Source organism: Halyomorpha halys, unplaced genomic scaffold, assembly GCF_000696795.3.
Source record: "Halyomorpha halys isolate HHAL.00 unplaced genomic scaffold, Hhal_1.1 Scaffold566.1, whole genome shotgun sequence".
NCBI lineage: Eukaryota > Metazoa > Arthropoda > Insecta > Hemiptera > Pentatomidae > Halyomorpha > Halyomorpha halys.
Window position 1 is genome coordinate 196,499 of NW_027106661.1, and position 27,886 is coordinate 224,384.

Sequence of the window (27,886 nt, forward strand, 5' to 3'; positions counted from 1 at the left end):
GCACCAATTAATGTTGGGATCAATATTGCAACCTGCAGTACATCACCTGATCTCGTCGGTCAACTTTATTGTCTTAATCTTTAAATTATCTATTTGAATTATTATATGGTCATTCCATATATACACAAATTAAAATAATAGTTAGATGAAAATTCATATCAAAGTGTGGATTGATATGTTTGGAAACGGACAATTACCAAATTGATGGAAACCAGGTTCCAAGATGGTTTCTAGGATATGAATGTATATTATTGTCTATCATCCTTTTTAATAATATTTCTTAACAATTTTATAAAATTATTACAATTTATTCAAACTTCTTATCATAACTAAATCATTTATATATTAAGTAAGGGTTTGAATATACTGTAAATTTTATTTAAGGTGCCAATAATTTGGAATGATCTGATGATACATTATGTACCTATACGTTGACGAAATACGTATTCCAAAAAATTAACTTTTGTATTCTCAATATTAATAATGTGGCATCTAATGAGCGTTTAGATAGAGAAGAATTTTAGCACAGTAAAATATTTTTTTTTTTTTAATTTATCTTTATTCTGATACTCTTGGCCCCAAAGAATGACAATTTAGAACAGTTTTGTTAATATTGTATATTAATATTTATTTTCTCTCAGGGTTACAATCCATTATGAATCATACACTTTCGAGGACTAATAAATTTTTTATTACTTTTTTAATTATTTATTAATTCGACGTTTTGGTGTTAAATTAGCCAAATCTTCAAATAAATTCAAACCTTCAATACTACAATAATATATAATACACAATTAAAAAACCTATTAATATTAATTTTTATTAATACTAAATTTATCTTTATTTCAAACTTTTATTACCTTTTTATCCCCCTTATGGTGTTTTTCCCTATCAACAACTTTAAGCCACAATTACGTCTAGTATTAAACATTTTTTTTTCTTTTATGTGATATTTACAAATAATTTATCCAACGTTATCATTTCAATATCCTCAATGTAAATAATATTATTAAATAAAGATATATTCAGTATTTATAAAAAATTGAAAAATGTAACTAAGCATTGTAATATTAATTAAAATTTTACTGTTGTTGATGTATATTCTGTTGTTTAAAACTGTTTTATACGTGAGGATAGACTTTTTAAATTTTGAAGAATTAATTAATATTTTTTTCGTAATTATTGCATCAAACATTACCACTAACCAAAACAGTTGGTTGAACTTTTTTTGAGAGATTTACTACTTAATTTTGGTTTGTCCAGTGACATGAGACATTCTATCTCTGTTCTGCGTCTTTATCTTATTTTGATCAATCTTAACTATGCTTGACTAGTAAAAACTTTACTGGCATTGTTATTTCGAGACTCAATCTGAGCCCTCCAATTATACGCTAGTAACAATTGGCTTTTGGGTTTTTTTTTTAACGCATTGTCTCTGATAATAATTGACTTTTGCTCTGTAATAATACAGAATTGGCTGGTATTTTGGTTTGACTCTCCAAAATTATTCATTTTAAAACTATAATAAACTCAATAAAATTTGTTGCTAATATGAAAAGTCCTTGTGTAAATTGAGAAAAAAAAAAAAAAAAAAATCGAAGTAACACATAAATTATGCTTGAAAATGTAAACATTATTTCAAACCTCACCACTCTTTATGTTATCATTTAGTTTCATCGTTTATTACTTTTCAAATATTAAATAAAGTAATGATTTCGACTAGTATGTTTTAAATATTTTTATTGATAACCCTAAAATTTCCCAACTTGGTTGAAGACGGCCCATTTCATGTAATGAATAAATCACAAATCACCAATGAAATTTAACAAGGACCTTGCTAACTTAACAAGTTATTTTAGACCCATGATCCAACTGAATATTATATAGTACAAATAATCAGTTTCCACTATAAAAAAAATTTGGTATCAACACAAGTTCTCCATTGAAAGTGACCAGTTTCGATAAATTTATCGACAATAGTTAGATTACGATATCAATCGATACTCTAAGGAACACGCTGATTGTGCCAGGCAGGCTGTTCCGCCTAGCTTGATAGCAGCTTCTAAAAATTGGCAGAACCTACTGGCAGCTTGTATACATTAATTTAAAATTATTTATATTTTTTTAATTATTCATTAATTTTAATTATTCATGATTAAAAGTATTAATTTCTTTTTAATATATCGAATTCGTTAAAAAATCTGTTCCATGACGAAAAGGTTTCTGAAGTTTTTCAAACACTAGTTAACAAATTGATCGCCACTCGAGGAAAAAAGTGAAAGTGCCAGGCTGGATTCGAGCCGACGCCGCCTGCAGATCTCAGATTGGTAAGAACTGCGCCTAGCCACCTGAGCTACGGACGGCCCTTAAATTGTGTACATAGCCCCCTGTACATCTTGGTATCTATGTTACTAATTGAATCTTGAGGATAGAGTACCTCACACTAGCTAGATAGGCACCTACATAGTCCCTTCGTATTTTTTTCTCTACCTCCTACATGATTTATTTATTAAAACATTTACAATTATATATACAACTTATCAACTAAGAAACTATATATAATGCAATTTACAATTTTTCTTGCTTTGTCTTACGGCATTATAAGATGTAATCTACTTGGTCCGCTGTAGGCGGTTCTTACATTAATTGACTTAATAGTTAAGGGCTAACAAGGAATGGGAAGGGACCATTCCGGCTGGTGGTAATCCCTTCGTATATAAGTCGGATTTACATTAAATCTTTATTTCTATATCTATTTATTTATTGAAATTTACAACTGTATTAAATGAAAAATACATTTATCAAATGTAATGTTAATCCTAAGTGGGTGTCCTTAATTGAGGAAAAATCTGGCCGTCGAGCGTGACTGACCAGCCTCCTTCCACAAACGTTGGTCTTATAACTTTACTTCCTTACAAAGTACTAGACCCATGACCATTCATGGGTAGTAGCTGTACTGATTTATTTATTTATTTAATATTAATTCTATTACATTACATGGTGAATTTGATCAAATTCACCATGTAATTTAATTCTATTACATTACATCGATATTTACTACTACTTACTACATTGTACTATTCATTGTGAATACCTTAATTGTAACATGTAACAACAATATAAGATATTGTAATATTATAATTAATAATAATTAATAAGGATTCCAATATAATCTGCTGATCCACTTAAAACTACCGTTTTACCCGTAGTTGGCAAGAGCTCACGCACAGCAGTTGTAGAAGCTCATGTGCAAGAACAAAAAGCAGATGGATTTACAGAATAAGCAAAGAGAGAGGAACTACATTGAACCGATCGAAAAGCGATACAACAAAATAGACAAAGGTAGAGAAGGCTGATTTAGACAAATAATGTGTAATCACATGTATAGGAACACATACACACTTAGTATTTCACGAGGAAGTTCCTGCAATTGGGGATATTTCACAAAAAATGTAGTTCAGCACTGCCAATCTCCTCTTCATATTTGAATTCCTTGTGTTGCGATTTTTAACAAATTTGTGTAGTGTAACGGAAGATTTCTCACCTTTGCTTGCTATTTTCGGAATCAATGATGATTTTTCTATAAGATAACAACCAATTCGTCGGAACATATCGGTTTGTTATGCGATAATAGCACCCGAAGCATAGTAGATTTGTAGAATAGATATAATCTCGTGCAATAAATGTTCAAGAATTGAGTATCTCTGGGGGTTTGATATATGTTCATCAGCATAAATTAGTCAAATCAGAGTCCTATATGTCTCACCTTTGTTTGTTATTTTCGTATGTATTCAATAACTTATTTCGTCAGGAGGGTACGAAAAAAAGGTTCATCAGCATTCCAAAGGTATATCCAACTTTGAGAAGGTAATTTGATTTTAAATTAAGGGTCAAAATTTTGAAGGACACAAGTGTGGATCTTGATTCATGAAAAACACCTACTTATGGGGCAGAGGATAGCAATTTACATAGTGGAACAGTAAATTCCAGTTCTTTGACTTTGAAAATGTGTATTGTCTTATATTTCTCGGCCTTCTTTGGACTCCTCTTTCTGCTACCTTTTATGCTTTCGTAGGACCCGGCGGCTGACTACCTTCGTGCTTACATATCCCTTCGTATCTACAGGAGTAGTACCCAGTAGAATAAAGTTACCTTCCTGCAAAACCCGGTGGATGGCTACCCTCAAATTTAACAATTTGAAAATCTGAAGTTGATCAAAACCCTAGGGTCTACGAAAGATTATATATATATAACCATAGATTTACGAAAAATATGTACGTGATGAAAGGAAACGGAGTTAATTTTTGGTTTCAGCTCAGTAAAAAACTTTAGATGAGACAAAATCATCAAACGAAATTTAAGGTTATATACCTGTGTAATTTCTAAATAAATTAGATAGAAAAGACGAAAAAACGAATTATTTAAACCAACTTCTATCAAGTAATAACACAAGTACTTCTAACACAGTTTTTTTAATCTAAATTTTTGTCAGGATTGAGAACCCAATTTCTCTTCCAGCCTCACACCTCCACGTTGATAAAGAACACAAAAGGGCGATCCATCTTGACTTACACACTGAGTGGTGGATTTATATGGAACACGCCCTAAAAGTTGAAGTCGTTCTCTTTCATCCAACTTCTGGGGGAATATTGTTCCTGAACAATGCCTGTCCCTTCTATATTGTTGGTCTCTTTTCAGGAATCCGTTTTAAGAAGTTTTCATCGTCGAGTTTCTTGAACAAATATAAAAATAGGGGAGGAAATATGTATTCAACCTATTTCTGAATTTTAGAAATTACTATAAACGTTTCATTTCAAACTTTAATGATAATGTGTAATTAATAATTGCAAAAAATATATAGATAGATTTTTTGTTCATTAACAATTAGGCTATTTATTAGGCTAGTTAATCTAAACTTTTCGGGACCCATGGTCTCGCTTGGAAGTTAGTTTTGAAAAGCTGGTTAGAAGCTGGGAAAAAAAATCTTACCGATTCAAAAAACAAAGCGACTTCAAAACCTCTGCTAAAACGACTGTTCTAAATTAAAAATCTTTCGAATAAAAATTTTAATGCATAGAGTTTAATGTTAATAGCACGTAATTCACACTTATAATCTACAGTCAGAAGTTTTTGTACACCTGAAATAAATCAAATAAAATAAAAAATATTGTCATTGCTTGCAATAAGTAATTTGAATAAATAATAACATTTATTCGTACATCAATCCTTTACTAAAAATAACATATTTTTGATATTATAAAAACCATATATAATTGGATAATAAATAATCAGCAAAAAATGTTAGTCCAAAGTATTCCTACACATTATTTTTATTAACCAATAAATGTATGGTAAAATATTTATCAATACTTACTGAGCTTCCCTTTGGCTCATATACTCGTCCAATAAAGACGCTGTGGCGTAGAATCAAATGTTTCTTCGTCAATAACGAATTCATTCCTTTTAGAACGCTGTAGAACTGTGGTACCCAAACTTTTTTTTTTCGATTTCCAATTTTAGTTTTAACTTTTTTTTTGAGAAAGTGATATTTGCTTGGAGGATTCACTTCGTAGATGTTGAACGGTGGTGGATAGTGTTTTTAATGTTTTATTTGTTACGGTTATATAACATAAAACGTTCTTAATGTAGTTGTCAAGTCTTTGTTGTGCACTTCTTTGTTCTCATTACAGTAAGAACGTTTTATGTTATATAATCGTAATAAATAAAACAGTAAGAACATAAAAAAAATTATATTTGTGTCCACCACCCTCATTCAACAATAGAAGATCCATATCTTAGTTCAAGATACATCTAATTTATAACCAATGGGAGATATGAAAGACGTCAAAGAATCTAAGTTGTATATCATTTAGACTTAGCTAAGCCTTAATAAGTTTGAAGATGGTCAGAATCCAAAAAGTAGAATAGCAAAAATGATTAGAACATTAGTGAAAAAATAAAAAATGCTAGTGCAATCCATTGTATAGCATTTAGTCCAAATTGACCTTCAAAAATAAATCTTATAGTTTTTAAAGTTTAGCCCGTCTGTTTGTTTGATTTTTAGTGGGTTAAATATTAAAAATTTTAGCTTTTGTAATTTTCCCGTTGGTTGCAAACTAAAAGGTATAAGTTTGCCAATTTTCAAGTTAATGCCTCAACTGGAAGTAATTTAGAATTTGTACAGTTGAATGAGTGAGGGTGAAAATGTGACTTCTTTCCCGTGAGTTAAAGGGGGGCGCTACAAAATAGGATTACAAGATCATAAAAGACAGAAATAAAACTAAAAAGGAGAGTAATTTTGAAATAAAAACATTTGAAATTTTATTAAACTTTAATGTCGTTTAGAAAACTTTATTTTTTCGTTCTGACTCTGTTTCCACAAAATGTCTGAAAGAAATGACGCTGAACAACAATTTATAAGTTATTATTTTAAATGTTAATTTAAATTTAAGGGATTTAATAACCTTAATAGCAACTTATTGCTATCTGTATTCTCATTACATATAATTATGTTTGTAGCAATGGAGGTGGCATACCCTGCTTTCCTTGAAAATAATAGTGAAGGTAAAAAGTAGGGAGTTAGCCACGCCCCTCCCCTGGAGCTCAGGTTTACATTGAGGTTAATTGAATAGTTGAATCCAGTGGTTGAATAGTTTTTAGATTCTGAATGAATAAGACCCTCTACACAATCAGTTGGCCATCAATGACCTGAGTTATGGGTAACCTTACATCAACAGTTAATTTTATTAGACAACAAAATATGTGAAAACCTACAGAATAGAGCATCAGTTAAATTAGATCATTAATGATTTATATATTATTATTTCAGTTTTTTTTTTTTAATTTCAGCTATAACTGTTTTAGAGGGAACTCTTTAATTATTTATTTGATGTAGCTATAAACAAATTGACTTTATTACACCACAATGTTTTCTTGTGACTACTAAAAATGCCTTACATCACATGTCATGCACTAAAATCCAGTATTAATAATAACAACTCATAAAATTATAATTATCAAGTCTTATCGATGAGCTTGAAATTAATGAATATTTAACTATCAATTGATCTTCAATTGGAATCTCATTAAAACTCAAATGGAATGGAATAATTGGTCCTTTCACCTCAGATAGATATTAGTACTGTCTTGAGTAATACAGTTTAGCTACTTCAACTCAATATTTCTTAGTCTTACTGCATAAAGAGAAATTTTAAAATATATATATTATTCAGATGTAATAAATACAAATTATTTTTTGCTTATAATAGAGCCAGATACTATGTCTAATGAACTTCTTTCATACACAAGCATATTCTTGTCACACTATATGATATGTGGTCTTCCATAAATCGTATCAATATGCGGTTGAAGGCTGGTAAATTTCTATACTATTTCCAAGTATATTTTCTCTGAAAGTGCTGGTTGATTACATATCAACATTATCAAATGATAATTATAAGCTATATATTATTTTAGTAACAAATTATAACTACCTTAAATCACAAAAAAAAAGAAAAATATATTGACAGAATAACTATTTTACATATTTACATGTATATACTAAGATCATCACTCATAAAACTCATTTGATCATACATAATTCTAAATTAAGTTCCATAAGATTATTTCTGCAGCAAAGGGTAATCTAAAGTAAGTATAAAGTATATTTTCAAATAAATATGATAATAGTTACATTTTTACAAAATTTAATTTTTAATTAGTAAAGAATTTTTTAATTAAATGCCTTGATATTTTGAATAATAACTAACTATATTACAGTTTATATATTTATTTACAACATTAACTGTTATATCATTATTTTCTCGGTTTATTTTTGTGACAGGGAATTCCATTGATGAAAATACCTCTAAAAAATCAACATAAAAATAAATAAACAGAAAACTGAGATATATTAAAAACGATAAAGCTGAAAAGTGGAAATAAAAAATATAATATCAATAAACAAAAGAAAAAAGCGTGTACAGAAGGCCCTACTCCCCAATTGAGACATACATTAATTTAACAACTAACCCTCCTATCTTCTGTTTTGGTCTAGTTGGGTCACACACTTACTGTGGTCAGATTGGATTTGACCTCACAGCCTATTTAAAGCATTTTTCAATTACAAAAATATAATTTTAACTTTTATTATTTACTGCTATATTTTTGAGTTTATTTCAATACTCCCATTTAGAAAATACAGATAAGTTTCTTAATGGAATTAAAAAAGCTATACTCAAAAGTTGTGTCCTCCTTAAGCTCTTTTTTTTTCATTAGTTGCTAATTATATTATAGAGACTAAACTTACATTTCTTGACATGTATTTTTGCCTGTTTTTCATATTTATCGTTTTTTTAAATTTATCAGTTTCCTCTTCATTTATTTTCATGTTGAGTTTTTAGAAGTATTTTCATCACATGAACAGATTTAAATAATCAATGGAATCACCTATCACAAAAATAAATATGAATCTGTGTATTAAACGAATATTATTTCTTTTTATTAAAGTAAAATTATTAGTCTCACTGCCATCAGGTTCTGCAGTTGTGGAAAATTTAAATTGGTAGTCTTATTATATACTCCTCAAGATACTACTAAAAGAAAGAACAAAAGTTAAAATCGTTTGAACATGTAACAGAGAAGAAAAATACTAAAATATTTTTTAAGTATAAAGAGCTAAAATTAAAATCCTTTGATCGATCAAGTAATCATTTTGGATGCATTAATAGAAAATTTTGTTTATATTATGCACTACTTAATAATGAATATTAGTTTTTAAAACAACAATTATGACTTTGAAATCATAAGGATTTGACGAATACCTAGTGATAACATTTTCCTTAATGTTCACAGATAACTGAATGGAAATGGAGTGGTACTTTTGAAGCAAGATTTGACAATTTAAAAACAAAAAAAATAGGATGATACATTTTAAATTGAATGATTTGATATTCAATAAAAAAATGTCCATGTTCAGCTTTATTAATTAACTAAGAAATGAAGATAACTTGGGCACACTCTCATTAAAAACCACACTAATATAACAGAGTCTAGAAGAATGGAACCACACAGGCCCGGTGCCAAGCAAGATCTGGAGACAACAGCTGCAAAAGGTAGGTTAGACCTCATCTGAGGTCAAAGAGCTTACCAGAGACAGAGATGAATGGAGGAACTTCATGGCGGCTCTAAGTTCTTAACGAACTTTAGAATTTAGGACCGAGTAAGTCAATTTTCTTAAAAGGACATACCACTGTCCCAGTTCAACTGTGTAACATCGATTCAGTTCAAAACTTTAATATCTCAAAATATTAATGTTAACTTAGATCTTATGACATATGTTTTACTATGATTCTGAGTTTTATCTTACCCTTTAGCTTACCCTTATTGCTAATATTACATACATATCTCAAAATAACTATTTTTTGAGATATACACTGTTGAACTGGGTCAGTCAGTTTTAAACACAGTTTGATCACATTATTTTGTAAAATATGGACAGAACATAATTTAATAATTATGGTATGACTTTCTTAAACCTTTGAGATTTATCATCTGATATAGATAATCATTAATCATGTAAAAGAATCAACTCTTGCTTCTGCTTCAAAATAAATTTCCCTCATTACTAATATATTACTAAATGATTAATATCTCCCTGTTGTATTCATTCATTTTAATGAATTAAAAATAATATTACAGATCAACAAAAGGAAGATAGTCTTACTATAACTCAAATAGAAAATGAACTATTTATCATAGGCCTATATTTCACCCCCACATTGCAGAGGTTCATTCTTTGAAATGATTTTCCTTCATCAATTACACACGGTCAATCAACGATCTTCCAATATTTCAGATCTATATCCTTCACCTAGGTATTACCTTTTTCGAAGTGATACTAATCAATGTGGGCCAAGTATTAAGTATTTAAATGACAAACTATTTTTTTAAATACAATTTTTTTCTAACAACAAAGGATAAAAACTAAATTTCAGTTAGGAGATTATTCTAATAGATGAGATAAGAAATCCAATAAGCCACTTTTTATGGGATGTTTATAATCTGATAGGTTTCCGTTAACATAGACACTTGTTTCAGGATGATAACCCCAGAAGTTTGACGAATGTTCATTATTTTATAACGGTAGTTCATTATCATTTAGTTGAGAAAGGTCTTATGTTATTGTTACAAGGGATTTCTACCATCAACAAGTTGAGAGTGTATGTACTCAGCCCCAGTCCGCAACTTGGAGTTCAGTTTATTATTTGGAGAAAGATATCTTTTACCATACTTTAGTATATGCATAAACATAGAATTCATTCAACCTCAAATGAGGAGCCAGAGATAGTGAGAAATTTCATTGACGGACTGCAGTATACATTTACACTAAAACCAGATGAGAGTATCAGTACTCATTTGCACTATCAACCCAGTCCTAGTATAAAAAAAAAAATAATAAAAAGAAAATAAATCATATGGTTTCTGCTAGATGTCTGTCATATTCAAAAGTTTTACAAATGTATTTTTCAGTGAACCACATGTGAAAGTAAAAAATAATAAAAAGCTAATCTAGTCTAAATTTACTTTTATAATTATTATTTTCTTTGATTTTCTATTAAATGATTTTTATTAACAATTTTATTATAAATAAACACTTTTTTTTCCAAATTTATTGGTAATTATTATATTTCTTATTTCTATATTAATTTCAAATTAATTTATTTGAGAAATAAATCCTATAAGTCCCAAAAATTTAAATATTGCAATGCGTTTGATTGTTTTAATTGTTAATATAACAGTTTCATAGTCAATTATATTTTAATTATCAGTCGTTTTGTGTTGCCTTGTATGATTTCACTTAAGACTGGACTACTTTGTTATTCACTGAAAATTTAGACTCCATGACTTAAACAATTCATTTAGAGAAATAAATAAAAACATCTAAGGGAATCAATAGCAGGTAATGAAAAGTTGCAAAGTGGCTTATAAGTATTTATTGGATTAATAAAAAATATATATAATAAATCATATAATATTTAATAAATTAGACAAATGCCTTTGGAAAAATTTCAGTTTTGAAGATACACCATTCCAAAAAAATAAATAAATTTATTTTATATAAAATAAAATTCCCATAAGGATAACATAAAAATTATCAAGTTGCATAAATTAAAATATACTACTTAGATGCTTTAAAAGTGTTTCAAAAATATCATTCTACACAGTAACATTTATACTTACAATAATTTAATTAAAATTTGATAATTATGAAACATATAGATTATTGAGTAACCAAAATTTTCCCAAGGAGCTAGTCAACTAATACAGTTCATAGGATATTTACTTAATGTTCAATGTTTGATTCTGTACAACTTCTCAGAAAACTGTTTTCAGCTCGAATACTTTCATTTATTTCTTTTACCCGACTACAGAAATTATCAGATCGCAAATATCTGGATTTGGTGAGCGGACTGTAAGTTGCATGGCAACGCCTGGAGAATTGCCCATGGCCAGTTTGGCTCTAGCTAGCACTTCGACTCCACCACGGAACATGCCTAAAAAAAAAAATAATAATAAAATCATAATTACAAAAAGAGCAGAAATAAAAAAAAAGACAAATTACTTTTTAGAAATTATTTCCAAAGACTCCAAACTAAAACTTTAAGTATTTCAAATATCATCAGATAAATAACTAACCCATCAACTTTCACCAATTCCACCATCATTAGGACAGAAAAACATAAATGCAGACCAAATATAGCACATCATAAATTATATTATATATTTTACTCGACATAATATCAATGGCTTACTTCGCAAAGGTGCCAATTTGCACTAACGCTAGGAAAAATACAATTAAAGATTCTATCTTTTGGGAAAATTAATTGAAAAGTTGTAATTTTCCTAAAAGGGAGACCCTTTAATTGTATTTTTCCTAGATATAAGAGTTTGCAAGAAAGTAATATTGGTTTAGACCAGAAGATTATGTTTATTTCTTTATTCTTTTTCTAATGTTAATTTTTTTTTTCTTTTGCGATCTAGTAGTCAATACATTTCAATTGCTATAGAAACTAATTCCATATCATTTTGTTTACAGCTGTCAGAGTCTATGTCAGTTTGAACATGACTTAAAAAAATATGTATTTTTGACACATATCAATTTTTGTTATTTTCATAAAGGAAGTTTAGAGTTTTTGATTGTTTAACAGTATGCACCTGTCAGAATTGGTTTAAAAAGTTTCATTCAATAGATTTTTACTGAAAGATGACCAATGTTCTGGTCGATCTTCTGAAGTTGAAGATAAAATGAAAATCATAATTGAACTGAATCATCATATACTGAGAGAAAGCAATACAGTTAAATGTATCACACACAACAATTGAAAAATAATATAAGCTGTCTTGGACTTGTTAAGTAGCTTGATAATTGGGTTCCACATGAATTGAAAGAAATTCACCTAACTCAATGAATCAATAATTGTGATACACATTTCAAACGAAATGCAATTGACCCTTTTTTGCCACAAATGATCACTTTCAATGAAAAATCGATTGTCTGCAATAATGTTAATCGAAAAAGATTAAGGGCCATACTTTATGGATCAGTGCAAGTATTATCGAGAGCTGAATTGTATCAGAAAATGATCATTTTCTCAATTCAGTGGGATTACAAAGGTGTTATATATTTGAAGTAACCTTGTTTTGAAAGATAATTGATAAATGAATACAAATTACTCAAAATATACAATGCATAGCATGCTTTGGATTCATAAACAGAGAAATTTCCAGCAACAAAGTAATTTTTTTTAATCCACCAATCCTGAAAACGCAAATAACAGAACTGCGAATAAAAAAACTCTGATTGTCGATAATTATGTCAAAGTGGTTAGAAAAATATTTGAAGAATACTCCAACTTTAGTAAGGAAAAATAGTTTATGCAAAAAATATATAATTTTTAAATGCTTCAATTTACTATTAGTTAAAAACTGTTTGGAATATTTTAGGCTTTTCAAATAAAATATTCAATTGTTTTTTTAATTTCTATAATTTACCTCCGAGGTAGACAGTATGTGAAGATTTATCAGGCTGTACCCTGTCACTCCTGTCAGCAGGCTGCATCCCCATGAAGCTGACTACGCTCCTCACTGCTTCCTCTAGGCTGTTTATTCCCGACAAGTTATAGGTATCTTCCAGCTCACTGTAGGATTCAGCTTCCTCCCAGGCAGCTCCGAAGTTGCTCTTCGTCAGCCGCTGCATCTGATCAGCTAGCATTACTTCAACGTCTTCTAGCTAGAAAAAGTTAAATGTAATTTACATATTTAATTTGTTTGGCTGTTCCAAAAGTTATCATTTACAATAAAATTCTAGAAATTAAAAACTAAATTAATTGTAAATTAAAAATTTGGTTTTGGGAAAAGTGGTAGATAAAAGCAAAATTAAAATTCAGTACAAGGGAATTATCTAATGTTAATGGAATTGTCGGATGAGGGGGAAGAGAGAAGAACAAGTACAAGTGGTTCTATTGGTATTTTACCACTACCAGATGATTAATACGGAACCTCACACGACCAAATCTCCAGACTAACCGATGGTAAAAATAAAATAAACAGAGTACTGAGAAAACACTAACAAAATAAAATAACTGGCATTGGTTCGTGTTAAAAACTTTGAGATAGTTTGTACACTTAAACAATCTTGTATCTAAAGAAATTTTTTTTTTAGTTACTTAAGCTGTAATTCATCTTAAGTCCAAACAATTCAACAAAAGAATTTCTATATTGTATAATTTTTAAAAAATCAATGAAGGAATTATGTAATAAGCAACTTATCATTCTAATATATTAAAATAGATACAACAGAATTTAGCATAAAAGTACAGATTTATAAGAATATTGATTAATTATAAACTATTAATAAGTCAATTGCATTATTTATTCATAATTGTTTTAAAATGTAGAAAGGATGTTTCATTTTATTAAAGTAACTGAATTTCAGATATAATTAGATGAACCTTGGTATCTAATTATCCCTAGCAATTGTAAGAGATGCATACATTACTAAATTATTTATATCAAATAAAATTTTTATATATGTATAAGGATCCATATAATAAAACTTGGCTGTAGTTATTTATAACCACTCACTCACTCACTCACTCACTCATTGATCACTGTATCTAAAAAACGACAATGGCTTTAGAAGTGAAATTATTAATGGTAGTTTTTGGGTTTTTAAAAAATTTACTCAGAGTGGCTTAAAGAAAATTATTTCTAAAACAATGAGGAATAATATTAAATAAATAGTGAGATATAAAACAATATCTAATAAATAATTGGTGCTTCAGCATTGAAACTCAGAGGAAAATTGTATAACATGTTTTATCGATTCACTTTTTAACTTATAAATAAGAGAAGCAATTGATCATAAAACATGGTAACTAAAAATTTTCATGAATTTCACCAGCTTTATTAAAGTCTATTTTATAAAGTATTGAAAGAATCTTTGTAATTTTTTTTTCTTAAAAGAATGATGTTGATATTAAGTTATGATTAGTGACTTCTGATAGAGGATTGATATTTGAAATTAACAAACATTTTAACAAAAAAGTTTTCATTTTGTAATCTACCTCATTTTGCAACTCAACGCCTTCAATATATCGAGTCAACATAATAAACTGATGACAGTAGCTCATGGAGAAATTATCCATAAATAGCATTCCAATAACAGTTTTATATTACAAGCTCTTGAAGCCATCTCTTTATCAGATGCACCGGAAGATTATTAGGAATCAAGATTATGAACATGCAGATTTGAGTGGATAACTTTGAGAAAGAAAAAGTATTAATGATGCTCACCATATAATCGTCTTCGTAACCATCATCTGAGTTAGGGATCCCGGTCATTGGGTCACAGTCCTTCACAACAAACCTCAAGGTAGCACCAAAATTCGCTAAGAAACAAACAAGGCATACTTTTAAAAAAATCTTCAATACACTGTAAAATTTAAAAAATAAACAATACAGTATGACTCCCAATCATTCAAAGATTTTTGTTTTATAGTGTTTAATTTTTTATTTTAATAAGTCAAATTAATAAAATTCATCCCACAGTCAGAATGAAATCGGCACATCCGATGAAATAATCATAAAAGAATGTTAAAGGTATTGGAATTTATATAAGACTCACGATTAAATGTATATAAATATGTAGTTACTTCCAGATGAACTTTTATTTCAACTATTATAATGGGGACAGGGAATAACTCTGAGTTGATTATGTTAAGATTGACAAAAAATTCTAAATATTTTCTTCATATACATTGCTTGTGTTTAACATCTCATATTGCCTTAACCTATTCAGTTTCTGTCTTATGATATTATTTCCCAATTCATTATATACAGTTCTGTATATCTATGTGTAACATTACTAGTCTTCAAGGGAAGATCTCGTATATTGCTTTGGGTTATATGTTTTTTTATCTTAACCACCTTTCTTTCCTTTTTCAGTTTAAACTTCATAAATATAAATCAAGAGACATAACATAATGTTATTAAAAACTCATTCAGTGAGACTCACTACATGTAAAACCAATAATCATGACCTACCATGTCCCAAAAAAAAAAATTTACAAGCAGATAGATTAATCATCAGTATCAACGTATACTAGAACTTACTGACAGTAAGATTAGGGGCATCTGGAAATTGCAGGGCAATATAAGTAGGTGATGTTTCCGAACAGGCTAATCTTTGGCATGGAACCTCAGATACAATCTTGTATCCTTCGCTCACTTCTAACTGCACTCGAACTTTCTCCAGCAGCTGGTCGCTCATGGTATTTGTACAGTCAAACTAAGAAAATAAAATTTAATGATGGTTTTTTATGACATAACATTTAAAGTACATCCATTTAAATACATAAAATTTAAAACAATAAGATTAATAAAAATAATACCTGAAGGACGATATGATTTTTAAAGACATGCTTTGTGACTCTAACTTGATATTCTGTCTCAGATTCCGTAAGACTGACAGGATCAGAACTTCTGAAGAGAGGACCCTGGATCCAAGCAAGTTCAGGAATAGCTCTAAGCCTATCTGAAGCACTTTCTTCTTTGGTGACTGTGGGACGTCCCAAAACTGAAAAATAACAATAAATAGAGTAACTTTTATAAATAATGTTAAATAAATTTAGAACAGAATAAAATCTATTTTAACCACTGAATGCAGTTATTTCACCCCAATTTTTTATAATTTTCATGAAAACTAAACATAGTTACTAGTCAAAATTGATGAGTCTGCCAACGTTAGCGAAAAAAAAAATAAAGATATTAAAATTCAGAGTTCATTATCTTTAAAACTACCTCCAACACTAAAAACCTAGTAGGACATGATTTAAAGTAGAGTGAATTTTCTAAAATAAAAGATCTGATAGATCTGTTTACATTCAATCATTCCTAAAATGCAGTTTTATAAAAGGTAACATTTAATAACAAAACATCAACAATCGGTTCATTTTTTTTTTTTTTTTTAGGGGGGAGTTATATCTCAGACATAATAGGAATAGCATAAAAGCTAATTGAATGTACTATAAAGTAGTTTATAACATTTATCTTCATAGGAGTAGTAGTTTTTACAATTTGAAAAATTAATTCACAAAATGTTGATTTGTCGATGTTTGGAAAAAACTTTTAGTTTATGAAATGCTATATCTCAGAAACTAGTAGATGTACAGATGACTATCAGCACTCATGTTAAAGCTAGTTAATAATTAGTATTTTCTTAGAGGTAGTAGTTTACATAATAGTTTCCAAAAAAAATTCACAAACAATAGATTTTCTGTTATTTGGAAAAAAAATGTTGCTTTTTTGGAAAATTGTAACTTGAGAAGTATTGAATATAAAATGCTCCATTACAGCTCATTTTTTAGGGAAGTTACTCTCCTTACACTAATGTGCTATGAAGTTTTTAGTCTTAATATCCATACACCCCGAGGCAGATGCAAGTGGAGCTCCAAATGAAAAATAAGCTATGATTTTGGGTTTCTCTGGAATAAAATAATCTTCATGTGGTGTGCATCATGAATACTTCAATATTTACTTTTTAATGGCATTTACTACATCCCTGGTATATCTTAAGTAAAAATTGAATCATTTTCTAATAGGAAATAACGCACTATTTTTTTTTTTTTAAATAATTCAAAAATGAATTTTTCATATCCTCTGGAACAGCGACCATTGTTTATTCCACCTATGGTTGGGTTAAACAGAGTTATCAATTTTGACTCTAAACATTATATAGTTTTCATTAAAGTAAAAAGAAATTAGGGTGAAATAACTACTTTTTTCTTCTCTTGGGCTCTTGGATTGTAAAAGAAATCTAACATATGAATATTACATCATTAATTATAACTCAAAAGTAAACTTTTCTACCTGCTAATGGTTCCTGTACGACAGTTGGAGCAGCTTGGACTTCATCAGTTAGAGGAGGAGGTGCCAACGGGACAGAACTCATATCAAATACTTCTTCCGGCCTTTCCATCAAATGCAACAGTAAGGCTTTTTCCAAACTGGAAACACACACCTAAATCGAAAAACAATTACATTATATAAACAAAAACTCTATAAATTTCAAGTGAAAACTTTTAACATGATACTAACTATGGAACTAATTACATAGAACAAAATTTGTATTTACATACACTTTGAAAACATGCCACTCCCTCAAAATCAATAGTAATAATCTCAAATTACCTGAGGTGGTTCAACTATGTAGTTGTTGATCAAATGTCGATCTTGATTTTGTAAAATACTGAAATAATAGGTAGCCCTGTCTCTTACTTCATCATCTGTATCCATTTGGCACCGAGCGAGGAGGACCTATAATAAGAAAATATCCTCATTAATTAACAATTACCTTTTTAATTTTATCAACTGTTATTTTCATTTTGAGCAGATGCACTACCGTATCCAGTGAGTCAGTCTATATTATATGACTACAGCATAACCACAAGGATAGTAATGAGTTCAGATTGTTCATTTGTTACAATTTTTTTTTAAAGAATATATCAATTGATTTTCCAAAGTTTGAGGGCTAAAATTATTTAGTAAGATCATGTGAATGTTTAAAAACAATTTGTGCTCAAAATATTAAAAAAATTATTGTATTAAATGTGTTTAGTCCATCCAACTGTAAATATTTGAGCAAACTGCTCAACCCACTTTCAAGTTAGATGGCTTCAATTACCCAATGATATTCTTTGAATGTTTTACAACAATTTGATCTCAAAGTAATGAAAATATATTATAAGTATTTTAAAATTTTTGTTTGTTTCATATCAAATTATATGTGAGCTTAACATCAAATAATGTTAATCCTTTGTACTTAACTACTCAACTATCAATATTCATTTATGTAATTTTTACAAACAATCTACCAATGTATTTAAGATGAAATAGAAAGTCATTCCATCCTATTGGATGGTTATTATTATTCCAGAGCTTGGGGTAGTTAATATTAATTTCTTAACGTTCCAGAGAAAGGAATCTTGACCCTTCCACCTTGGTTAGTACACAGTGCCAACTCGAAGGTAGTCACCAGGGGTTGACAAAAAAGACCAGTAGGCTCACTTGCCAGACTAGTTCCCCACCCTATACTGATACCAACATCAATATAACTTTACACAATAATTACTTACTAGTATGTTCTCAAGAAGATCAGGACACTGCGCTCCAAATTGTGCCAATGCAGAAACAGCAGCTGCTCGTACAACTGCATTTTCCAAAATGACTCTATTGTAGATGAATCTAATGTACCTAAGAATAATGACAGTTTCTTTTAAAACATGAAATATGTGAATTATTTTAGAGTAGAATGGATACAATTTTTATGTACAACTTCTATGACAGGAATGACCAAAAAAAGATTTTTGGAAGATCGTTGATTGACTGTGTATAATAACAAAAAGATGATAGTTCAGGTGCAGTCAAAGAAAAAACTCAAACAGTATAATATATAAAACTAAGGAATAAAACTATAATATATAATGTGAGCCAATGTTTCGCCCCATGTTGCAGAGCTTCATCAGGGCTAAAAAATATATAAATACTTAAATGAGGTAACAAAGTAAGCAAAAAGATTATTTAAAAAACAAAAATAAAATTTAACAAAGGTGTTGGTAATTTCTATAAAAAATAAACAATGTAAATGAAAGAAAATATGTACAGTAAACGTAAAATAAAATAAACTGATAAACTAAGGAAAAAGATTCATTTGCTATTATTTTCATGAATAAGAAAATAATATAAAATAAAAAAGTAGGAGGAAAAGGAGATATAAAATACAGTACATACTAAAAAATGGAAAAAGAGAATAAGATTAAAATCAAGAATAAAAGAAAATAATGAACAAAATAGGACACCTACATCACTGAATGGAAGCAAGAACAAAAATGGATCAGAAGGTAAACAGGAAAGAGAAGTGGAGGGGGTTGGCAGTTAAATAATACGTTACATTTGAAAATAATATTAAAGTAAAGATAACATTAGAAAATTAAAGAAAATATTAAAAATAGGCAAACATCAAAAGATAATATACATAATAAGGAGAGAAATTATATTTTTAAAAAATGTTTTGCTTGAAAACAGCTGATGGGATGCGATTTCTGAATATAGACACAACTTTATCCTATGATAAAATCAAAAATGTCTTGGCTTATGTTATGGCTTCTTTAGTATTCTAATTAATGTAAAAAAATTTCCTACAAAGAGGATTTCTTAAATCAATTTTTTTTTTATGAAGTTCACAAAGGCAGAACATTACTCCCAAATTACTGAATGAAACTTCTTTATCATCATCTTTTTCTATACACACGCCAAAGTATAAAAGTTTGGTAGAAGACAAGTAACTTCTTGTTAACAATAAAATATGCTATTTTAATAACCCCACTTTCCATTATAATGAATTAGTACACAAGAAACAAGCTTGAATGTGTTAAATCTCAAGAATAAGGCAGTTTACAACCCATTTTCAAAAAATATCTTTCTTTTTTTCCCCCTAATTTTTTCATTATTTGTTTTGTATAATTCTTACTTCAACAATATTGTATTTTATCTTCTGTTACTTTTTTCTTTCCTTTTTTCTACTTAATTTCTTGTTATATATGTTTTCTTGTTTGTTTGATATATTTTCCTCCGATTAAGGTTATCTGTTTTTTTTTTTCAGCTCTGAAATTCAGGCCTAAACGTCAGCACAAATAATTTTATTTATTTATGAATCATTACTGACCGCAACCCCCCCCCCTCCCCCTGACCATCTTTTCCTCATATCGAATTTATGGTGAAACACAAAAATCTCATTATTAATCCAGATGTTGGTCATTCTTTTACTAAGCTATATATTTTTAAAGAATAAAATAAAATATTATAACTCTGTAGTAAAAGGACTTTGAATAATTTCTTATAAATTGGCAATATCAATACTAATTTAGGTTTCTACAACCCTAAGAATCCTACAAAAATCCTGTGAGGGAAACATGATCTGCGTTATGATTGGGTTAGTAAAATAATAATAATTACCTTGAAGGTTGTTTTGTTTTGGGACCTTCTTTACCAAGCAAATGCAGTATCCTCACTGCAAGGGAAGTGTGTTCACAATCTTCGATGAATTCACACAAATGAGCGAGCCCGGATTCTTTCGCTTCAGGATTACCTTCAATAAGAGATATAAGGGTATCGGCAATTGAAGCCTTATACTCCAAACCTCCCTCGTCCCTCAGCATTGCAGATAAAAATGTCATCAGTGTTCCATGTTTTCGAGGGAATTTCAAGCAAAGTGCTCTAATCGCCTAAAAGCATGAAGCAGATCTTTAAGTATTTAAAATAATAATGTTATGAAATAATTAATAATTTTAAATATTTAACCATATACCTGTACTACAACAATCTTGAATTCATCACTTATTTCAGAAACAAATGATGCTATTTGTTTCATAAGCCTGTCTACAGCTGACTCTGCTCCAGTTTTGAGAAGAGTAGTAATGGCCAGGGTAGCTATGGACCGATTCGAATCAGTTATAAGGTTCTCCAAGTCAATATTACATGATGTTACGGCAGCTGGATGTGTCATTGCTACCTGTAAATAACAATTTATTTAAATATGCTACTTAGTAATGTATATAAGTTTTAGGCATGTCTCTCTGTCTTGATATTAAGGGTACTATATAACCCTCATCCCCTATTGATTCTTGAGTTATATCAATAGAAAATTTATGACTAAAGCTTTAATAATTTTTAAGTAGCTTGAAATAGTAGTCAGGCATAAATTGCAAGGTCAAATAAGTAGATATTATGTTGAGATAAAGAGAGGGAGAGTGAGGTGAGGAAGAGAGAGGCAGATGGAGAGGACGATTAAAATCACCCGGTGATTAAAACCCGTGAAAGTCTCCCCATTACTAATACTATAAAAATCATGGCAACCATGTTTAAATATCGAAAAAGAAAATCCAATTAATAATTTATTAGAAGCATTTATGCAAAATAAAGTCTTATAAATAAAATCTAGGTCTCAGAGAAGTAAAAATGCCAATATATAAAATATTTATTTGCAATGAGGAATTTAAAGTTTTCTTTAGTCTCCTGAAATATTTTTATATTCATATGTACTTAAACATGGTGGTGATTAAAAATAAACAAAGAAAATATTCTTCTTAACACTTTACCTTATTAAGAGTTCTCACAGCAGCAAAACGAAGCGCTGGTTTCGGAGAAGAACAAAATAATTGGAGGACACTGACTGCAGGTGTGATTTGACGGGCAGTAGTGTGACGTAAATTTACAAGAGCAGCAGCTGCTTCATAAACAACCTAAGAAGTCAGATCAAATAGATGAAAACATATTTGCTTAAATAATACTTTACAAATATAATAAATTTAAGGAAATGTATTCAATACTTACCGTTTCACTTTTGTGGCGTAAACATGCTTCAATAAAATCAAAAAGTGGTGAATCTGCATATTCTCCAGAGCTTTCTTCTTCCAATAATTTACAAGCAATACGAATCTGTAACATATCAACTTATGTTTAGTAAAAAAAATAACTGAAGCATCATTCTCATGTGATGGATAAATGAAAGTCATTTAATATATGATATTTAAGAAGAATATGCCACTTATAGTATCTTAAGTATTAGTACCTAAGTATTAGGCATCTTAACAAAATGTTTGCTTGATTTAGTACAGTGACTTTTATGTTTCTTTTTTAGAACCAGACCAAGTAAAAAACTTTAAAAATTCGGTAAAACATAGCAAAAAAAAATGTATGGATCAATTTTTCTAATAATTTATTGGTGGTATGTCAATAATAATTTAAGTTTTTATAAATGTTAAAGGCTTATTGACTAGAACTGATTTTCTTTTAATTTTTGAAACTGTATTCAAAGTATAAAAAATAATTTAGAAGTTGATAATGAGTCTTTCCTTAAGTATTAAAATTAATACCAGGTGTAATACTTTGAGCAAAGGCTTATTATATCTAACATATTAGAATCAAACATCCCTCCACCGCAAAAGAAATATTTCCATAATTTAACTTATTTAAAAAAAAAAAAATTATATTTTACATACCAACATACAAACAGCGAAAGGAGATTTTAACGACATTCTAGTCAACTTAGCAACTAATTTTGTAACAGCCAATCTGTCATTTTTCCTAATGTGGTAAAGGAGGCCGAGGGCATGATATTGGACCATAATACTGTAAAAAATATTCCATTATATCAATTTTATACATTAATTAAATAATATATATCATCTTATTACAGAAAGAGGTATAAATTTTAAATAAAATAATGAACCTGTCAGAATTAACAGCTTCTTGTGCTTCATTAACCCATCTCTTTACAACATCGCTAGCAATTCTACTCATATGCAATGAGCTTACAAGAGCTGCACTGGCAACAGCTGGATTTCTATCAACAATCGCTTGTTTCATATATCTTTCAATTGTTTGCAGCATAGTGGCCTAAAAATAATATAATCAAAAACATAAAAAAGAAATCGAATAAAGAAAACATTTAAACAATAATTCAAATAAATAAAAACAGATTAGATTAAAATTCTTTTCTTTCTTATAGCAAATATTATTAAGATAAATAGAAAACTTTTAAAAAATACAAAAACAGAAAAAAAACGAGTGATGAAGGAAACAACTTTGGACAAAAGCATGGATTTCAACAAATGAAGTTTTCTTTCCTACAAAAACATTGGAAGGAAAAGGTTGAAACTCCAAAAAACTTTTCTGTAACACTAACTAAATCCACATACAAATATTCAACCCCCCCAACTCAATGTGGAAGAACTGCAGAGGTATGCCAAACCTTAAAATTCTTTAACAGGGCATATAGATAGGACTTAATTTTGAATTAGCATTAGGAAATGGTCACCAAAACTTAATACCAACATTATACTTTAAAAAACACAAACTGCTAAAATTCATTAATCACACTCCCCTGATGTTGATACAATATAAAAGTTTATTATTTTAGGGGAAAACACGATAATTTGTAGAAAATGAGATGTTAGATGTGGAGGCCTTCGACTCATGCTTTTTAGCAGTTAAGATTACATCCTGAATATTTATATAATTTGTCACTTTCTATCTCAACATTGCACTTCCATCTTTCTTATTACCCAATTACCTTATAATATTTCCAGTGCTGTAGATTTTGTTCATTTGACATTATGTTCTTTATGGATCTATTAAACGTTTTTGATATCTGTTATCATCAGATGATAACAACTTCATACCTATAGACTGGTTAACAATACAATAATACCACGTAATAACAATCACGGGAGGTCGGGTTCCTAGCTGACAGTTTCCTCTTATAAAAAATGAATTATCTATATTTCAAAACATTATCAATAATAACTATGAAAAGTCATCAACACCTGACAATACACAGGGCTGATTCTTAAGCATTGATGGTGGCCAGTAAATATTCCATAATTTTATCAAATTAAATTCATTATAATTAACACATTAATCAATACTACTGTAGTAAGCAATAAAATACAATACTAACATCTGTAATACTGCATAATGCTCGAATTGCAGCAGCTCTATATAAATCTTCTTTTCCAGTCATGTCTTTAGTAAGACTAGAAGTAACAATGATAACATCTTGAGCGATCAGTGATAACTCTTTTATACCAAGATAAACCATGCGTCGAAGCAAAGTATTGTTTGATTGAAATAGCTTTGTGACTGCAAAAAATGTTTCTGTTGCTTCGGCAGGACCAAGCTGCTCTCCCTACATTCAAATTCAACAATTAGATTTCCACAAAGTGATCCATAAATACATATAAGACAATAAATAAATGTCTTACTTGGTTCAGAAGATAAAGGATTTTGGTCAATATTGGGGTGCATTTGCGAGGTTCTACAGGAGTTTCATTAAAGGTTCTGGCATCTTGAAGAACACTGGTCTTATCAAGACTCTGAAAGGGGTTTCCACCTAAAAAAAGGTCCATTTTTCATTTTAAATTAAGTAATTGAAATTCGGTCTATAAAACCAAATTAATGTGTAATGGGAGCAAAGGGAAAACTATTACCGTCTTCTTCCTCCTTTTTATCTCGTTTTATGGCCATTTTTACTGGTTATAAATATGTTGTTAATATATTACAAATTAAAAATTACACAAATATTCATAAAACATCAACTACACAACCCACGTCAACGTCAACAGAACATCCCTTCTCGCAGGTTATGATTGTGGCCTTACTTATTTTCGATTTGATAAAAATTTAAGTGGATGTTGAAGTTAATAAAATTAACATAAACAAAAAATTAAATTAGATGAATAACAGCGTTAAAAATATTTCCAAAAGAGATCATAGCAAGAAAACCTTTCTAATAAACTTTTATGTCCAATATTCTCGATTTATAAGCATTGGAGATTATAACAACAAATCGTAACCTTCCTACAGTAGGCAACGTGCTTTTGGTATTACATGGTTGTGTACTTTGTACTTGTTTGGTTGAATATTATTTATGTTTAGTTATAAGATAAAATGAATCAAGACGATGTAAGAACATCCTTTTTCAATATTCTGTTCATCAAAATATAAGCTGGTTTATTTACTTCAATTTTTTTTTTTAGGTAGTTTGGGGTATCATTAATAGAACGTTTTGTTCTTTTAAAACTAAGTATGTGGATTGTTGAATGTTAAATTGTTTTACTAAAAAGTATTATTCATAGTATTTTTTCTTTTCTTTACTATTTATTATTTTGTTTTCTTACAGTACTAAAGGACAACAATTTTGCCGGAATGATTATAACTTGACAGGTTTATGCAGTAGAAGTTCATGCCCCCTTGCCAACAGTAAATATGCCACTATCAAGGAAGAAAAAGGGATCATATATCTTTATTTGAAAACAGCTGAAAGGTTTTTTTGTTTTTTTTTTGTAAATTACATTAACTTCTAAAAATAAAGTTCCTCACTGTTTGACTAATATTTTTTCTTTTAAAGAGCCTGTTTTCCAAAAAATTCATGGGAGAGGATTAAGTTGTCTAGAAATTTTGATAAAGCAATTTATCAAATAAATGAAAATCTTTTATATTGGGATAATTTCATAAGACAAAAATGCAAACAGAGGTTTGTCAAAATTACCCAGTATCTCATTCGGATGAGGAAGTTGAAACTTCGTAGACAGTAAGTAATGCCATTATATTTTACTAAACATATAGTTACTGTTCAAAGTACAGTATAATAACCAAGTTAAATTCATCCATTTTCTCAGTGCAGGAAATACATTTGAGTCAAGCTTAAAGTTAATTGTTTTCTTATAAAGATATTATAATTCTATAAACCTTTGTTAATGTGGTGTTGTTCAATTCTCTTATCGCTGGTATAACGTTTAAACATTTTCAGTCCTAAATAGTTGACATAAACAAAAGACCTTATCTGATTGATGTAGTTGTTTCAAATAGGTCTTTATCAAGTGAATCATTTTGTAATTATTATTATTAGACTTGACCTTGAGTCTCCCTCCTTAATTGAGGTACTATGCTTTACTGTTTGTTAAACATTTTCATTAAATTCAAATTAGCATTCTGTTAACTCATAATACAGTCAATTTTTTCTAATTTATTTGTCTGACTTGACTATCGCTTTATATTCTGATTTTTTATTATTACTAGTTTGTGTTTTTGCATATAAATGACCAGGTCATTGTGATATAGATTCTGACGACCTCATTCTTAGTGATTATCCGTTTTATTTTTTATGATAGGAGGAGGATTATACCACTGCAGAGGAAAATAGAAAGAAGAACACGTAGACGAGAGGAAAAAGCTCTTGTTGCTGCTAAATTAGATACGGCCATAGAGAAAGAACTTTTGGAACGATTGAAACAAGGAACCGTAAGTTCTCCCATGCTGCTTTCAGAACTTTTTCATCACTTCATTGACTAGCAAATTTTGATGAATGTGAACACATTAGTTACAGTTTGTTTCAGAATGAAAATTTTATATAATAATAAAATTATTTAGGTAGCTAACTTGACATATTTGGGAAATTCACTTAACACACTATCTAAATTAACGGCTCATATAACACAAAATTTAAGACTTGATATTGTAACTAATGACTTACCTGTGATATCTAGTGTTAAACTTTTTGATCAATCTCTTCTCCTAGATCACTTGAATAGAATAGTTTTATTTTATTTTTGTACCATAACTCTGTTTGGTCTGTCTGACATATTAATTTAAATTTCAGTATGGCGATATATACAATTTCCCCCGAAGTGTGTTTGATAAAGCATTAGAGGAAGAAGAAATCGAAAAGGATGAAGAAGAAATTGAAGAGGAGACAGAAGATGAAATGGTAATTTTCAACCATTCTATGTTTAAAAATAATCAGTAAATATTAGTGAGGTTTCCATTGTTAGAGTTCATTGTAAGAAAATAACTTATGATTCAATCATCTTTAGTTTTGTTTTTAAATCTAATCTTATAACTGATTAAATCATTTATATAATAACACAATGTATTTTGTAAGTAATAATGTTTATTGTAGCCAGTAATTAAATCTCTTTGCCTCTATTTATATGTTTTGTTTACTAATGATTGTACTTTATTATGTATTTTTATTAGGAAATTGAGAAAGAAGTTCAAAATGAACTTGAAAAAGATTTAATAAGATCCAAGCATCGTGAAGATGAACAAATCGATGAGTATGTTGCAGGCGAAAGCAGTGAAGAGGTGAGTATTTTATCTGAAATAGGTGTGTGTAATTATTGGTATCTGTAGAAAACATTTGTTTTTTTAATCTCAAGGGAATAATACCTGTTAATCTGTTTAGTATTAAATTTTATTAATTTTTAAATCTCTAATTTATTACTTAAATTGAACATGAATGGTCTGTAAAATGTTAGAAATCTGAAAAGTTAAAATAAATCGATACTCAGACTTATGAAATTAAATTCAATAGCATTTTTATTTTCTACATCTCTATAAACAGACTCCTAAGGATTAATTACTAATATAACAAAACATAATAATATGGATGTTATTAACAAGGAGATTAGGAACAATGTAATCCTGAAGATAGGATAAAGACCGTGAAACGTCAGAGATAGTGAAAAGGAAGAATAAATTTTCTTACTGTTAATGTTTTAAGTAATTAATCTTCTATTAAATATTGAAATTAGTACCTATAATAAAATTTAATTGACTTATAGTGAGTCCTTAAGAAACTATTAAATCACAAGCCAATGAAGAGAAAATTATATGATAGTCGGATGGCAGTTACTCTACTAGACTCATTCCACATCTCTTGCCTGGCTCTCTGGAATCTTGGTGAAAAATTTGTAGTTGTAATTTT

General features: G+C 29.1%; 2 protein-coding genes and 2 long non-coding RNA genes across 4 annotated transcripts in view; 2 read left to right on the plus strand and 2 right to left on the minus strand.

Annotated features, from left to right (window-relative positions):
• LOC106684278 (uncharacterized) overlaps positions 1-10,209 on the plus strand; it is a 174,403-nt gene extending 164,194 nt beyond the window's left edge. The window contains exon 3 of the long non-coding RNA XR_001343684.2: positions 8,854-10,209. This is a non-coding gene — a long non-coding RNA (uncharacterized lncRNA). The remainder of the gene's footprint in view (positions 1-8,853) is intronic.
• Positions 7,223-10,336, minus strand: LOC136795206 (uncharacterized). The gene is made up of 3 exons (XR_010842773.1): positions 10,203-10,336; positions 8,309-8,448; positions 7,223-7,409 (listed from the first exon to the last, which is right to left on the minus strand). It is a non-coding gene; the product is annotated as an uncharacterized lncRNA (long non-coding RNA).
• An 867-nt stretch (positions 10,337-11,203) lies between these two features.
• Positions 11,204-24,767, minus strand: gammaCOP (coat protein (coatomer) gamma). The gene is made up of 17 exons (XM_014426255.2): positions 24,609-24,767; positions 24,384-24,511; positions 24,080-24,307; positions 22,850-23,016; positions 22,620-22,749; positions 21,952-22,056; positions 21,717-21,860; positions 20,927-21,130; positions 20,575-20,843; positions 18,696-18,813; positions 17,752-17,877; positions 17,431-17,581; positions 15,954-16,138; positions 15,676-15,850; positions 14,857-14,951; positions 13,054-13,291; positions 11,204-11,555 (listed from the first exon to the last, which is right to left on the minus strand). Exons 1-17 carry the CDS (start codon positions 24,643-24,645, stop codon positions 11,419-11,421), a joined length of 2,637 nt encoding a protein of 878 aa, XP_014281741.1. The 5' UTR covers positions 24,646-24,767; the 3' UTR covers positions 11,204-11,418.
• A 185-nt stretch (positions 24,768-24,952) lies between these two features.
• Rbm13 (RNA-binding motif protein 13) lies at positions 24,953-27,264 on the plus strand (the record flags this gene model as incomplete). The annotated part of the gene is given in 7 exon segments (XM_067045013.1): positions 24,953-25,083; positions 25,158-25,204; positions 25,301-25,444; positions 25,529-25,711; positions 26,292-26,421; positions 26,780-26,887; positions 27,157-27,264. Coding segments are annotated over 7 exon segments (735 nt in total), but the record flags the coding sequence as incomplete, so codon positions are not given.
• Positions 27,265-27,886: the final 622 nt, after the last annotated feature.

What these genes read in the sequence shown, in the direction of transcription:
- gammaCOP (XM_014426255.2), bottom strand. Translation starts at nt 24,645, where the DNA reads ATGGCCATAAAACGAGATAAAAAGGAGGAAGAAGACG. An exon ending in AAAACAAAACAACCTTCAAG is followed by an intron (nt 18,814 to 20,574) that starts GTAATTATTATT and finishes CATTATTCTTAG; the next exon opens with GTACATTAGATTCATCTACA. An exon ending in ATCTTCTTGAGAACATACTA is followed by an intron (nt 17,878 to 18,695) that starts GTAAGTAATTAT and finishes TTCTTATTATAG; the next exon opens with GTCCTCCTCGCTCGGTGCCA.